Source organism: Panicum virgatum, chromosome 2N, assembly GCF_016808335.1.
Source record: "Panicum virgatum strain AP13 chromosome 2N, P.virgatum_v5, whole genome shotgun sequence".
Classification (NCBI taxonomy): domain Eukaryota; kingdom Viridiplantae; phylum Streptophyta; class Magnoliopsida; order Poales; family Poaceae; genus Panicum; species Panicum virgatum.
Genome location: NC_053146.1, coordinates 15762557 through 15779028, shown reverse-complemented (window position 1 = coordinate 15779028; position 16472 = coordinate 15762557). Strand labels below are relative to the sequence as shown.

The 16472-nt window shown below is 47.8% G+C and overlaps 2 protein-coding genes and 1 pseudogene across 2 annotated transcripts; 1 reads left to right on the top strand and 2 right to left on the bottom strand.

Moving 5' to 3' along the window:
- Nucleotides 1–1189: 1189 nt before the first annotated feature.
- On the top strand, nt 1190–3438 carry LOC120658148 (annotated as a pseudogene).
- An 893-nt stretch (nt 3439–4331) lies between these two features.
- LOC120658146 (thaumatin-like protein 1) lies at nt 4332–5755 on the bottom strand. Its single transcript, XM_039936389.1, has one exon. The coding sequence runs from the start codon at nt 5753–5755 to the stop codon at nt 5081–5083; it is 675 nt and encodes a 224-aa protein (XP_039792323.1). The 3' UTR covers nt 4332–5080.
- Nucleotides 5756–8908: 3153 nt separating this feature from the next.
- Nucleotides 8909–9849, bottom strand: LOC120658145 (thaumatin-like protein 1). The gene has a single exon (XM_039936388.1). The coding sequence runs from the start codon at nt 9847–9849 to the stop codon at nt 9172–9174; it is 678 nt and encodes a 225-aa protein (XP_039792322.1). The 3' UTR covers nt 8909–9171.
- Nucleotides 9850–16472: the final 6623 nt, after the last annotated feature.

Here is a 16472-nt window from a genome sequence, read left to right as displayed (position 1 = left end):
CCTCTTCTCCTCCTCGCCCCTCCGCTCGAGCGGGCCGGGCGCCGCACTCGCCGGCCACGGCGGAGCTGGCTTGGGTGCCGAGCTCGGCACGCGATGGCCGCCTCCCTCCGGCAAGCAGGGGCCCGGCCCTCCCTCCCTCCCCCTCTCTCCCCTGCGCCAGCGGCGAGGCCGAGGCGAGGCGGAGCCCGTGCGACGTAGCTTCGGCCTGCACACCGCCTCCCCTCCTGCCGTCGTCGGGTCCCGGCAGCTGAATCCCAGCGCCGCCTTCCCTCTGCTCCCTCCCTCCCTCTTGTCTCATCCTCTACTCCCCGGCAGAGCGCGGTGGAGGTGCAGTCCTGGCGCGGGCAGGCGGATCGTCGCGCGCCACCGCGAGAGGGAGGAGCAGGGGCGGGTCCTTGGCCGTGACACACCGCCGCACCACTCTGCCCCGCCGCTTGCCGCGCGACCCACCGCCCCACTCCGCTCCGCCTCGGTGCCACGCCGCACGCCTCCACGACACGCTGTGCCGCTGCCTCCTCACCTCCTTTCGCGCCTCCCTCTCCTGGTGGTTGGCGTACTGCCGGCTCGCTCCCGGCCGCCGCGGCATACTGCCACCTCGTTGCCGCCGTGTCCGCGTCGTTGACCACCCCGGGCGCTGCCACCGACAGGAACAGGTCCGCCGCGACATTGCCCGCGGCGTCAAACAGGTTGAGGGACAGCACCGCCGCGTACATCCGCCGCGGGTCCGCCGCGACGCCGTCCCATGCGAAGCTCGGCACCGCCTCCGACAGCCACGCGTGCACGACTAGCTCTGCCATCGTTTCCCTCGCCGTTGCCTAAGCCTGCCGGCACCCCGCACTGCGCCATGACCAGCTCCGCTATTTGTGCACGCACGCATGCCGGCGTTGTTGGTTCACGCTGAAGATGTTTCAGTGAGGAGGGATAAAATGGGCACTTACTCGTCCTCTGATACTTGAAAACGAGTCTGACCGACAGTCAACGTGACGAAGTTGGCCGGTAATAGACGATAATGGTATGGAAGTCTAGAGAAAATTAAATTAGTAGTTGGGTAGGAGCTCGAATTTTTTGAGTGGTACAGAGAAAATTGAGAACTTTTATAATAGCTGGAATTTCCTCAGTTTCAAAACGTGCGCGGACCCACGTAGAACCCAGCGATGGCACGTAGACCTTCTGGATGTCTATCCATTTCTGCTGACCAGATGTTGACCGCATTGCGCCGCCGCTGCACGCCACCGCGCGCAGGCAGGCGACAGGCAGGCGCCTCCCGGCGATGGCCGAGCGGCCGCGGCCGCGGCGCTCCGCGGACCACCGGCACCGCCTTCGCCTCCGTCGGCTCCTCGTCCTCCTCCCGCTCGCCCTCCTCCTCGCCCTCCTCTCGCAGCTCCCCGCGCTCCTCCGCCGCGCCAACTCACTCGGCCGCCGGTGCCTGCCCGGCGCCCCCGACCGCCTCGTCCGGGACCCCCGCCTCAGCCTCGCCATCGTCACCCTCGCCGACGACGGCGTGAGCGGGTCGCGCGGGCGGCGGTCCTTCCGCGGCGTGCTGGCGGCCACCGCGCGGAACAAGCGCGCGTACGCGGCGGCGCAAGGGTACCACCTCGTCGCGCTCCCCGCGTCCGCCGTCGACTCCAGCCGCCCGCCCAGCTGGAGCAAGGTCCTCGCGCTCCGCGTGCACCTCCGCCGCCACCACTGGCTCTTCTGGAACGACGCGGTGGGTCGCCGCTGCTACTTAATTACTGTCGGATTGGATCTTGAGCATACTTTCAGCATAATACGAGGAAAATTCTTGCACCTAATTGATGTTTTATCTTGGTTGTTACAGGACACCCTGGTTACTAATCCAGAAATCCTGCTGGTGAGTCTCTGATGGTTGTAATTTACCGTTGGGCCATTAACTTCGATTGTTGGGGTCTAGCGTATGCACTGGTTGAGATGGGTTCCCATGTTGGGATGTTCACCTGAGGTTGCTTGTCTTGTTGACATACTTTTCTCTTTTCATTACATGGTTTGCAGGAGAGAATTTTGTTCTCAGTGATAGGACCTAGTGATTTTGATGACTCACCTGATCTTGTTCTGACAGAAGATTTCGGTGGTGTGAATGCTGGTATGGGAGACTTAACAAGTGATTATTTTGTGTTTTTTGTTTATTAGAATTGTTTTGAGAGCAAAATTGTTGTGACACACTACTTTTTCAGTCATGTCCAACACCAAAGAGGGACCTTTATAATCCCATTGTCAACTTGGCATATACTTCATGCAGGAGTTTTCTTCATAAGGAGGTCAAAATGGAGTGAGAGGTTTTTGGATACAGTTTGGTTCCACAAAAAGTGGAGATAATGCAGCACTCAAGCATCTAATTGACCACTTATCAGCTGAAGAAATGCAAGCGCATGTCCGAATAGCAAAAATGCAGTGCCTCTTCAATTCCTACCCTTGGGTCCTCACATGGAAGTCGGCCCACTGCCTCATCTTCCACCTGCCCACTATATGGAAAGGTTTTCACATTCTCATCCATTCTACTAGTCTACATTGCCATATGTAATGTGAGTTTGCATTTGAATGTTATAATTCGTCATATTAAATTGAGGACATAACTTCCTAGGAGTCCTTTAGGTTTATCTGCCGACTCTTTTGATAGCTTTGGCAAATTGATTTTATAGATCATTTGCTGCATGATACTGCAAGAACGATATTTATTAAATTAAGTCAGTATAGTTTTACTCATAAACAAGAAAATTGACACGTCTCAAGCATTCGTGCTGCTTACCATTGTTCTAGTCCTTGTGTAGCACATGTCGGTTGGTACTTACCACAAAATTACACACTACTTGTTATCTGTCACCTTACATTGTCGGCTATCCCTGCATTGAGTCTCAATAAATTGCAATTATCACCTGAACTAAGTTTTCCACTTTGCTTCTTACGGAAGTTTGTTTACTATCATTTATGGCCTCTATGATTTGCTCACATCATATTGGATTTTCAGGGGCTTATTCAGATGGAGACTTCATGATTCATTTTGCTGGTTTGGATGACGAGCAAGGTTGGATACATGAGATTGGAGAGAGGGAAACTCTAAGATGAGCCACATTAAACTCATAGTTAGTTTAAGGAGAAACTGGAAGATTATGTAAAGCCCCTGATTGATCTGATATTCAGTGTTATAGATATGGACATATGGTACAGCACGCCAGGTTGCCATGGTCAGTAGTCAAAATTGCGGCACCTGCAAGGTCAAACGGGGCGGCCAGAAGATGTATTTTTGTGTGGAGCCCCTGACCTACATGTTATTTCAATGCCAGGATGCCACTGTAAAAACTTGAAGTCAGTGCCAACTACATTATCTACCAAGGCTGAGTTGACTTCCTGTCGCCAGCGCACCGTTGTCCAAACACAACAGAATCTGCAAAACACAGTTCTTATGTTGTACATTGTTTCATATATTTGTCATTATTGATTGCTCGACAAGATTTTAGAGAAACAAGGTCGCCTGTACTGCTTGTGCTTGTCGAGCAATGAATACAACAACAAGGCTATGTTGTTGTTATATTGATTTTGTTAAGGCTATGTTGTTGTAGTATTGATTGCTCGACAAGCACTCGATCAAGCAGTACAGGCGACCTTGTTTCTCCAAAATCTTGACTGCCTAAGGTTGTTAGCTCAGTTGGTGCGAAGCAACCGGCGGCACTCCACAGGTGGGGGGTTCGAACCCCCATCGGGGCAGATTTACCCCCGCCTGTGGGAAAAAAACCCTCTCATTGTGCTTCCGTTGAGCTTGGCTGTGCGACACGGCTCTTGGGTGACGGAACCCGGCCCATGTGGCTACGGCCCGGCCCAGTGGACGACGAAACCCGGCCCATGAAGGTTACGGACCGGCCCAGTGCCAAGGTGCCGTCAGTCCAAGCCCGGAAGCTGGTTTTCGGGGGTTTTCTCGGCCGGGGTCAACTGGCCTCTTCTTAATTGAAAAAGGGGGGGGGGGGGGGGGCTTTCCCCCGCCGGTCGAGTTTTTTTTGACTGCCACTAAACGGTAAACGCCACTATATATTTCTGTCTTATATTTGAAGAGTACTTGCTGAAAACCTGAAACTGAGGCAGGGTTCTGCATTACGGTTAGTGCACATTGTTGTTTGTTACTGAAGACTCGATCAAAGCATTCAAAACATAATAGCCTTTCAGGAAAAGAGTTAAAACCATGGCACCAAACATGTTCTTGCTAAATTATGGTGAAATTCTTGGTGACATACACAACGGCGGAACCAGGGGGGGCTAGCAGGGGCCACGGCCCCCCCTAAGGCTGAAAAAAAAAATTGAACTTCCCTTTTTTTTGCAGTATATAACAAATAATTAGATAAGTGATTCTACGATAAATTCAATATCTAAGTAGCTCACGTTGTATTTTCAATTAAAATCAAGTACATAGTCTAAGAGGCAATAATTACAAGCAAAAAGTAGTCTGTTTTGCATAGCTTCCTCACCGACTTTTGATGAAAGCTCTGTCAAAATATCATTTTCAAAATGATTTTATCATGGGAGCCGTGAATAAAGCCATAAAACGGCTTTGCCTGTGAGCAAAAAATTGTGGCTTCTCGCGGCTACCATGATCCTAGGCGACTGAAGCCGTTTTACGAAACAATTTTTTAACACAACTTCAATTTCTACTTCATCAAAAAACTGTACCAAAGCTATTTTAGGAGGAGCCGCAGCCAGGGTTAATGCTACGTACAGTTTGCCTGGTACCGATGCACCAGGGTAATGAAAAATTTAGCACTAGCTAGACTTGCATTTACCATGTATTGTTAATTTTTTATGGTCTTTAACGGTTGCACCATGATAATTTTAGAGGTAGCTTCGCCCCTAGCCGCAGACATGGCACATAGACTCTGAATCATTTTTGCAATGGTATAACAAACTAACGGACGCCTCAGCCGAACTGCAGATGTACATACGTCGCAGTAACGCCGCCGGCCGCCGCCATGGCCATATGTTGGCTTAGCCTCTTGGCCCCCCTTCAAAATTTTTCTGGTTCCGCCGCTGGACATACATGATACACAAATTTTATTTGAAAAAAAATACGCCGGTCCGGTCAAGGGCAGAAGACGATGCTGTAGCCAGCGCCGGTCGCGCAGGTGAACGTGCTCGTCCTGTCGTCGTAGGCGTAGCTGTAGGCCTGCGGGCACTTGTGCTTGAAGAACTCCGAGTACCTGCTCGGCCTGCACCTGTCCGGGGTCCCGTGATCCCCGCGGCAGCAGTACTCGTCGGTGCCGAACGCCAGGCACGCGCTCCTGCACCCCACCGTGCCGCCATCGGCCGCCCTCACCGCCAGCTCCGGCGGGCACGCCGCGTTGATGTCGGCGCCGCACGTCACCGTCGCGCAGCCGGCGCCGACCGGCCCGATCCGGAGGGGCACGTTGAAGCCGTCGACGTTGCTGATGTCGTAGAAGTCGTTGCCGCCCGAGCCGCCGAGCGTGAACTCGGCCAGCGTGCTCGGCGGCTGGTTGCCGGCGCCGCCGCACTCGAGCCTCCCCGCGCAGTCACCGGACGCGCACGACAAGCCGCCGTCCGAGGCGCCGCCGGGGGAGCAGCGGTGGCGAGGCCAGATGCGGCCGGCCCAGGTGCCCGCGACGCCGCGGTATTGGGCCTCGGCGCCGGGCTGAAGCTGGAAGCCGGTGGTTGGGAAGGCCGGCCTGCCGGGGTTCGTCTGCACGCCGGGGTAGATCGTCTCCTTGCAATTGTTTCTGAACACGAACGTTGCTGCCATTGCGCCTGAAATTTATTCAGATTTTATATTGTCTATAAGGCTTTTGTGGTATCCAAAAATCCCAATATCACAAGGATAGCATTAACTGATGTACAAAAAACTTACAATTCAGTATGACAATGTTCCACGTGTATGTGTCTATGAGAGTAGCTACAAAATGTGAGCAAGGTTTCTTCGCCTTATAGATATTGAGCATAAACGGTATCTCTACGATCTTTTTTAACTCTATGTCATACTCATTTAACGTGCATGATATAATGCAATGGGACACAAAATCTCTAGTGTTCTAGCATCACAAAATGAATGTTTTAGGTCCGCCAACATAATATTGCAACAATTAACTGTTAAGCATGGTAACTACGTTTTGGATATGTCATTTAATTTAACAAAATTTTTACGATTTGACGGTCTTGGATGTAAAAATATGCACCGAAAAAGTCTAGTGCAAGTGTTAGAAGATTTTCACCTGGCGCAAAAACAGATACCAAATAGAAGAGCAACAAAATGGTCTCTGAGGTTCCCATGATGACCTTGACGGACAACCAGCAAGGGGTGGGGGTGGGAGTTCTTAAGCACTTTGGGCATCACAGAATTGTGAAGCTACTATGTATTTATAGGGAGAGTTTGCTACAATATGGTCTATGGGCAAACTAATCCGTAGCCCCTTGCCTAAGGATAACCTCATCAATTCAGGCATAAATTGCTATCTTATTCTAAGATCTTTTAAATATGAATAATACAGACAGACAATCTTGGCATATCCATTGGTGGACTCAGACAGTAAATGCTAAGCTCATTTTATGAAAGAATATGAGGGTGAGATTATAATAGGAAAAATCTTCACTCTAGATCTAGGTATATCCATTAGCTAACCATTATAATAGCTAACATTTTAAATAGGAATGATCATGTGGTTTTCGTGCCATGACAACTACTCCCTATCAGCATCAATAGTCATTTTTAATTCAGAAGGTGTTTTAGCATGCAACACCTAGACATGCCAATGTCTTAATTTAAATCCTCCCCCTCAACCACTCAACCCCAACCCAAAACTTATGGGACTCTACTGGCAACTCAAAAACCCACCCAAAAACTCAACTACTTAACCCACCCTATCCGCCCCACCACAATGGGTGAAAACCAATCAATGTGGTGTGCCATGAGTATATCCGCAATGTGCAAGTCTGAGTCTTTTTTTTTTCAAGGGTCGACACGGAAGGGAGAGAGTCCCCCACCTGAGATTGCAAGTCTGAGTCTAAACATACCGTCATTACAAAATGATCATTATTGTATGGACATGCAAGAAACTGAAGAAGACCTTAGCTGATTAAGATGTACAGATATTTCTCTATTGCTCAATACTTCATGATAGCTAGCGTAACATCACAGATCACAATATATAATTCTCTATAACAGTAAGTGAGAATGTGAGATTGGAAGGCACACACTCAGTCGTGCATGGTCCCCTAGAAGGGGTCAGTTTCATCAGAATATATACAATGCGTCTACATTTACTAATTCTAGCAGCCTTCTAGAATGATGTAATAGAGCAAGCGAGCTCAAATAGGCTTGTAGCAAAGCACAAATCTAAATCTCCACTCCATCCCGACAAAAAAGAACCAATGGGGTAACCATTCAAAATCACTTCGCAGAGGCATAGAGCACTAGAGCAGGCGCCAGTCAAGAACACAATCACCACCCCTTTTATTTCTTAATTTCTCCACCCCAGAAACCACCTACCAAACTATAGCTCAAGGGTGAAATATAAACGGTATTGGTAGTTTAAGGGTACTTTGTCTGGTTTTGGAACTCGAGGGCTAAACTCCATATCAAATTAAAGCATCACACACTTGAGGATATACCAAACCCTAAATTTCATCTAGTGATCAGCTACGACAATAACGGAGGGTGAAATATAAACGGTATTCATAGTTTCAGGGTACTTTGTCTGGTTTTGGAACTCAGGGCTAAACTCCATATCAAATTAAAATATCACACACTTGCCGATATAACAAACCCTAAAATTCATGATCCGCTACAACAATAATGGGACTTGATGCGGTTGATGATACAATTTGCAGCCGCTTTCTTCATGCAGGGTGGGATGTCTTGCTCCATTGGAGAAGAATTATGAAGAGTAAAGGGTTCCGCTATTTTGGACAAGAGAGGAGGAGCCCAGTGGCGGAGGAGAGGGTAGGGCAACTAGGGCTACGGCCCTAGTCATTGGCCCATTTTCTCCATACTGTAGCATGAAGGCCCAATCCAAATTGCACAGTTGGCCCATGGAGTGGCCCTAGGCCTTGCGCTGGCCCACCTCCGCCCCTGGAGGAGCCAATGATCATGGAAGACAAAAGGGTCCAAGTGGTGTGTAAATACGCTGGATCCACATGCATAGGCAAAGAGAGATAACACAAGGCAGGGGAAGCCGCAAATTCATAAGCACAAAGGAGGCTTGATGCACACGATTCCGACCGAGTAACGACAAATCCTAACTTTTTGTTTTTTTAACTATTCATATACGTGACCTTCGTTTTGTAGAAAGTTTTCGCCTTTCCGAAGAAATTTTTTGGATAACTTCATCAACTTTCCATGACAACTTATTTGGGAAACTTTTTTTTGATGAGAGATTGTCACGGACTCACGGGAGTTGGGCAAACTCTTATTTCTTCAAACAACTAGTGGAATTTTCTGAGTGAATCTCCGTCAGATAGGTTTTTTGAGAAATGGTTTGTGATAAATCTTCTTCAATCAAGTTATCTAGAAAAAAATTATCCGAATAAGTTCTTCTACTTTTGTTTCAAGAACTTGTTCCAAAAAAATCTATAAAATATATTCAGGAAACAGTGAGGGAGTGGGTATCGAATGTCAGGCGGAGTAGATCCAATTTTCAGCCGGCACAAGGAAACTGTTAGGATGAGTATTGTACCGAGAAGAAAAGTGCAACAGGAGAAGAGAAGAGAGAAAGAAAGAAAGAGAGAAAGAGGTGGAGCGGGGTGTTTAGCTCTTATGTATGCCAGTGATTTCGCCATACATGTGGATGGCGAGCAGGCTAGGTGAGATACTGAGATATGAACAATTTCTTTCCTATTAAACAGCAGCAAAAATAGCCTGAGATCCAGTTGAAAGCACTAGTTCCATTGAAACACAGCAGTCTTAGGAAAAGGTTCAAACCGTATATATATGATGGAACATAAAGTCTGAACCTAAGTACTCCCTCCGCCTAAATTATGAGTCATTTTGGCTTTTCTAGATTTATAAATTTTACTATGCACATAGCAAAATCTATAAATCTAGAAAAATCAAAACGACTAATAATTTAAAACAGAGTAGTACCTGGAGAGATGCAACAACAATTATTCAATTTGGAGCACAGTTCCAAGCACTACTAGCTAATCCAGCAGGAAAAACTAGATTAGTCAAGGGCAGAAGAGGATCTGGTAGTTGCCGCCGGACGCGCAGGTGAAGGTGCTGCTCCCGTCGTCGAAGGCGTAGCTGTAGGCCTGAGGGCACTGCGCCTTGAAGAACTGCGAGTAGCTGCTGGGCCTGCACCTGTCCGGGCTCCCGTACTCCCCGCGGCAGCACAACTCGTCCGTGTTGAACGCCCCGCACGCGCTCCGGCAACCTACCGTGCTGCCGTCCGCCGCCCGCGCCACCAGCTCCGGCGGGCACGCCGCGTTGATGTTGGCGGCGCAGGTCACCGTCGCGCAGCCCGGCGCCTGGCCGAACGGCAGGATCTGGATGGGCACGTTGAAGCCGTCGACGTTGCTGATGTCGTAGAAGTCCCTGCCGCCCTGGCCGTTGAGCGTGAACTCGGCCAGCGTGCTCGGCGCCTGGTTGCCGGCGCCGTTGCACTCGACGCGCCCCGTGGCGCAGTCGCCGGACGCGCACCCGAAGCTGCCGGAGGCGTCGGTGGCGCAGCGGTAGCGGCCCCAGATGCGGCCTGCCCAGCCGGCGGGGACGCCGGGGAAGGCGGCGTCGGGGCCAGGCGGCAGCGCGAAGCCGGTGGTCGGGAAGGCCGGGCGGTTCGGGTTCGTCTGTACGCCGGGGTAGATCGTCTCCGGGCACCGGTTTGTGAACACGAATATTGTTGCCATGGCGCCTGCAAATGTGATCATCATCTTCATCAGTGTCAATATACATACCAAAACATTCAAGAATGTGTTGGAAGATGAGATCAGTATACCTGGCAGAAGAACTGGGATCAAGAAGAAGAGCAAAGAAATGGTTGAGGAGCTTCCCATGGTGGCCTTTGTGGATAACTAGGCAGCAGGCACCAAAAAGAATTTTGAACTTGTGCAACAGAGATGGTGTGGTGATTGGTGAAGCGCATAGGCGCAGTAATTTATAGACGAATTTGAAAAAAAATGTTATCATAGGAGATCAATGCATACAAATTTGAAAGGATACGCAGCAGTAAATTGAAGATCATCAACGATCTACTACGAAGCTATATTTGGAGGGTAAGTGGAAAACAACCATCATCCGGACGGAGGCTTACCTGGCTACATGCCTACATCCATTGGATGCTTGATGTACCTGTTTGGATTTTAAATGGGTTAGTATATCCAATTTGTTCTTCTCCTAGAGCAAAGTAATTATTTTTCATATAAAGAAATATTTCAATATTTCGGCCTCTGCATCACTATTAGAAGTGCCATACAAAAAACTTCCCACATCATGCAAATAAATATAATCTTCTTAAATAATATGGTGCAATATCTACAATCTATCAAAAATACAATAGAAGGTGTGTCATTTTAGGCTTCATGCCGATCAAACTTTTTTTTAGGTTTACGGATGGTATATGAATGATTGTAAGATTAGTACTACTAGATCAATCATGAAATTTGGAAATGCAACAAGGATCAGTGCTGGCCAGCTGGGGATTGGCAATGCAATGCGTCGTCGTTTCTTCCTCACTGATAGCTAGCAAGCACATTAAGTATTGCTTAGCAAATTGTGTTGCATGATCTGTTGGCTTACACGGGGATTTCATATCACCAGCCGTCTCCGGTTCCAGCCCCAACTGTATTTGTTTGATTCTAATTCAACAGGGCACTCATCACTATGACAGGAACTGTAGGGTAGTACAAGTACTATGACCCATCCTTTGGCTGGGTTCTCTCAGTTTCTCACACACAAGCTCATCGTCTTAATTCCGTCATTACTATGTTTTTCTGAAAAACGTGTATGCCACATGTACACAGCTCAAATCCACTAGTCTAAAGATCCTGCACGCCACTGAACAATTAAACACTTGACCAAAACATATTTCAGAATGCATACATGGTCAACATGGAAATGAGCTCTGGGTCCAAATAAGTTGTAGAATATAATGGGACAAATCTTCTTACATTCTAGTTTGTCTTGTATGAAATATGAGATTGACCACTTCCGGATCCCCCCCCCTGAGGACCACGCTCTCTGTCTCATGTCATGGGTGCACCACGCTTCATTCCTCATTTCTAAAAAAAAGAAAAATTATGTACAAAATTCATACACGTAAAAATTGTATAACTACTTATTGTACAAATCTATTCCAATTAATACGTAGATTTATAAACTATTTTATGTAGAAAAATAATTTATGAACAAAAACATAGAAAAATGGAACAATAGTCAGGGAAAATTTTTAGAAACAAGCATTTAGGGCAAAATTTTGAAGCAGATTTTGGAAAAAAATTAGAAAAGCAAAAAATATTCAAAATTGAAATTTGGAAGTGACAATAGGGAACGAAATTCAAAAGTAACAAAAAACTAATGGACAAACACTAAAAAAATTGAGAAAAAGACTACACAGAAAGGAAGTTATAGAAAAATATTCAAGAAATGAATAAAACCTACCTGCCTTCGGGCAGGATCCGTGCGGATTAGGTCGCTCAGGCGGATTAGGTCGCTCAGGCGACCGGGTCACATGGCAGCCATGCGGATCTGGTCCCTCCGGTGAGTGGAGGAACCAGATCTATAAGCACCTCGCATGGATCTAGCCACGTACTCTAGCCTTGCTGTCGTCGCTCCCACTTGGGGAGCTCGCCGTCGTGCCTGACACTAGCTTGGGTGGGTTCTGCCGAGTCGCTATTTTCATGTTGCTGCTCGCTGCCGCTCTAGAATGTTGCCGGTCACCACAGCTCCTTCTGGTAGTGTGCTCTCCCTGCAGCTAGATCTAGGGAATGAAGGATAGTGGAAACGAGAAAGGAAATGAGAAAGAGAGAGACAGATGAGAAAATGAAAATGGAGAAATGAAAAGGCAGAGAGGTAGTGGTGAGATTTATCTAGTATGGCCCACCATGTGCAGAGAGGAAGTGTGGGGAGAGACAAATGATCGCATGCGTATTGTCGATTTGATCGTACGGTTGAAAACTCTAGGCGTAGTTTTGGAATGGCAGCATATAGCATATCCGCGAATTGCTTTATTTGTCATTTACTGCTTCCTCAAACCTAGATTTTCTCATGTAGGTGTCCTTCTCTTTATGGTTGAGTGCATGTATCGAGGCACCCTCATAAAAGGCATTCCTACTGACGTTAACAGGCCACACAGCCCAACGACACATGGCCCGACAAGAGCGCTCGGAAGAGCCGCTAAAGACCTGGCCCATGTGCGTAACTAGAGCCTAATGCCTCGACCACGGTGTCAGGAGGGGACGTGTGGCATGCTCCTAATCCCCTCATACGAGGCTTGGGGGAACCGATGCCATGCCGTGCCAGGAGCCGCCTTCGATCCACGGACACCCTGCACTCGCATAAGACATGGCACAGAGGACTAGAAGTGACAGCCATGACCTGGAGGGATGTTCCCTGTGAACGCAGTCAACCGTACCACATCATGACCCATGCTGCGCATAAGGACACACTCCTATGCCACCCGCCTGCCATCAGATTCTGGTACGAGCAGGGATGCGTCGTACAACATCAACAACACAACACGACACAGGACTAGAGGGTACGCTCGCCAACCGAGCAACCACCAACCAGGATAGCCTATAGTACTATGGGCCGCCTCTTTCCATGAAAGTTAGCAGGCGGGACTATGGCCACGCCAGGCAATATACCTGCCTCACCGCATAGTGCGAGGTGTCATGGCAAGATTCAGTACAGGACTAAGGATGCAACTTAAAATGAACTGGGTTTCCGAAAAGGGAACCTGACTCCCTGTATCGTCGTGATAGTCCCTGGATTAGTAGCTATCATATACAGAACTCATTTTAATTATATACATAGTCATACAACGTATTAAGTACAAACATGGTTTTAATTATTACATAAATCCAAAGGATTTGTGGTACGAATTCCAATACAAGCCCCTTGACTTAAAGTTAAAACAAGCAGAAAACCGAAGCAGTAGCTAATCTTCTGTGCATCCTTCATCTTGGTGGCTTTCATCCACAGGAATATTTGAGTGTAGCCCGAATCGTCCTTAGCTCGTTCCTCGTCGTCGGGCTTGATCTTCAAGTCGGATCCTGCATATACCAAACTATCCCTAAGAACGAGAGAGGTCCACGTCACCATCCGCATGCAAGCTTTAAGTGGACTATACTATGGATATAAAATAATTCAAAGAAGGGCAAGGGTTTCCTATGCGCAAGCAGTAGCACAAGTATATCAACATATACCTCATCCAAACTCCTCAACGCGGGCCATTCTGGCATCCCGGACTCCCTGTTCACACACACCTTTCAAAACCCACCAAGTCGGTGCGAGAACTCCCAATTCTCACTACCTCAACTACAAACCGGCAGGGAAAACATACTAGAGGGAGGTAGAAATCAAGTAACACTAACTAGATGAAGTAACAGAAGAGTAGGATTGTACATAATCGACAGATCGAGTAAGTGGTTATATGTATAGTTTTAACTCTACAGAGCTTGTACACCTGTACCAACTTAGGCTGCAAGTCGGGAGCTAACCGACTGAGACACAACCCACAACCAAGACTCTCTAGACAATATGGTACCATCATACTTTCCCGGGGTTAGGGCTCATTTGCTGCAATGAATGACATGGGACTGTGAATCTCTAACCTGGCCAACTTGTTTCGATAGTCTCGAAGACTAGGGTTGAGGAATTCAATCGGGTCCCATGCACCCCGAATTTCCCCTAGGCGTGCATGGTCGTACCCTTTTTTGACACACTACTCTACTCCTACAGTCCTGGTGCCGAAGAGTTAGGAATGGCTGGAACCCCATCCCATAAGGCGTAAGTGGTGTGCATGTTTGACATAGTCCCACTAATCATAGTTACCTCATTCCCATACATGCCGAGGCGAGCATCTTTGTCCAAGTACGTCTCCACCGCAACGGTTGTTGACGGCTCTTAAGTACCAATAGTAGGCTGTCAAATCTTGCGTAAAAGATAAACACCAATGTAGTGGTAGGGGTTTATTACTAACCATTTCCACAAGTGTTGGTAAAATTTGTATGCAGGTGAAACAAGGGAGAAAACACACCTTGAGAGCATGAGGACACATCATCAATCCAAGGTGACACCTTCTCAGCGAATCAGGCGCGTTCACGAGGTACTGTCTTAAGAAGGGCCCACTCACCCATAACCGACCTTGGGACCTTCCTAGCAGCTTCCAGACCAAAGGGGGGGGGGCGTTTGGCCCCCTTTTTCAGCCGGCCGACCACTATGGTCGCCCGACCTATGGTCGGCGCGTCTCGTGCCCATCTTCCACGTGTTGGCTCCTTGTGACATCCCAAAGGCGGTTCTGATAGGCTCAGGGTGAAGTCACCGACTTAAGAAGTGCTAAGTGGCACAAGGAGAAGAGTTGAAGGTTTGGAGGAAGTCCACTCTCCCAAGGCACCTCCCCCTTGTCACCCTCTATAAATACTAGGTGGGGGGCTCATATTTGAGACACACAACACCAGCAAAGAGAGCTTCATTCCAAAGGCAAAGCCTTCCTAGCTTGTCTTTAGAATAGGGAGAGGGAAGAGGTACTCAAGAGGGGCGCATGTCTTCGGCGCTCTTCTCTAAATTGTACCTCTACGAGAGTAAGAGAGTAGTTCGGGTGATGTGTCGGGGTGTTGTCATTCTTCTCCCAGTTTGTACATCTACGGATGCTGCTACATTCTTCTGCTTCTTGTAAGTATTCGTGGTTCCTATCTCTAGTATTTTACTTGGTACAGTAGATGCTAGTAGTGCTTGTAGTCGAGTGAGATCAGTTCTCTTACTCGCGGGTTCGTCGTTCTGTATTCTCACAAAGTGCTGTAGTTTGCGACAGGGCGTCATACGTAGTTAGACTGCAGTAGTAATCCATAGCGTAGACGTGGTGTCTAGGCTAGGGGTTATCCTTCGTTTGCCTTATATCCCAAGGTTTATTAGAGGTAGTTCGTAGGTGGTGACAGCCCTATTGGTACTTCGTAATCCTCTATGTTCGGATATAGCGTAGAGCTGTTGGCTGGAGTCGCAAGGCAGACCAAGCGTAAGCCGGTGCTCGAAGCGAGTATTGTGCCCGAGAGATCAACCTTTAACTCTGCTATAGTTCTATCTTAGGAATTCTCTCTACCCTTTCCACCTATCTTGGTGTGTCCTTGGACCGACTAGATTAGGAGTTAGTGCACACACATTCCCTGTGGACTCGATAACCCTTGGAATACTCTGAGGTGAAAGCTACGACGGTATCCGTGCGCTTGTGGATTTATTCGTGATGCTAAAATACCCAACAACGGTCCGCTGAAGGCACCTATTACCGTTTTCGCCTCTCCAAGCTTCTCGAGTGTCCTCCGACACCAATGCACCCACCATAGGTTCTTCGTAGGGTGTCCCAACACACACCCCCCTACCCTTCACCCGCTCCCGCTAAAATCCTAATCACCAACTCCTCATTTATGGATCTCCACTCATACCAAGGCTATCATTACATCACCCGCAAATACACATACACATGCAGAACTATTGACCCTATTTTTTTTAGCACATGTCAATCTGATGAATAGGCTATCGATGGAGAATGGGCCAACGCCAAAAGGATTAAGGAGCAACAACAATTTGGCCCCTTGGGCTAGAATGGACGTCGCAGCCGGTGGAACATGAGGAAGGGGCCAACAAGATCATGTTGGCAAGTTATCTTTTGGATTTTGTATTGTTTAAATTAGGCAGGTTTGTTTCATGTTAAACAAGTTGTAATCTGGCTGTATCAGCAATGAGTTCTAGGTTTAGGCTATAAATAGCAGACCTCTGACATCTGTAAACTTTGATCAACCACATCCAACCAAAAACTTTACATTCATCGCATCTACTTTTCTTGCAGGCGGCCTTGGCATAGTTGTAGTAGATTTTCTCTTTACGAGTTCTTCTCAATAGGCATGTTAATCATTTGCTGGTAAGTTCCGAGTTGAGTTGCATAGATAGGCCAAGGTTGACGGCGCATCGCTTCTTCCTCTATCTATAGCACTCAAGTTATCGAGCGAGTTAGATTCGTCCGGCGGGGTCTGGTTTGTTCACCAATTTATCGATAAAAGTTATCAATCTATTAGGTTAATTAATCCGTTAATCTAGATTATTGTTGCTTTCATCATCAATTATCGGTACTTGCTTAGATCTAACTAGGTTAATCCATTTAATCTGGTTTGCTTTAAGTTTTTACCTCAAGTTGTCGGCATTTGCTTAGATCTTGCTAGGTTAATCCGTTTAATCTTGCTTGTATTAAGCTTTTGTCACAAATTATCTAGCTTGGATTTATCTCGATCGGCTGCTTCTCATGATTCGACACGCAGACCGA

Bases quoted from the DNA above. Each gene is read 5' to 3' on its own strand.
- LOC120658146 (XM_039936389.1), bottom strand. From the start codon at position 5,755: ATGGCAGCAACGTTCGTGTTCAGAAACAATTGCAAGGAGACGATCTAC.
- LOC120658145 (XM_039936388.1), bottom strand. From the start codon at position 9,849: ATGGCAACAATATTCGTGTTCACAAACCGGTGCCCGGAGACGATCTAC.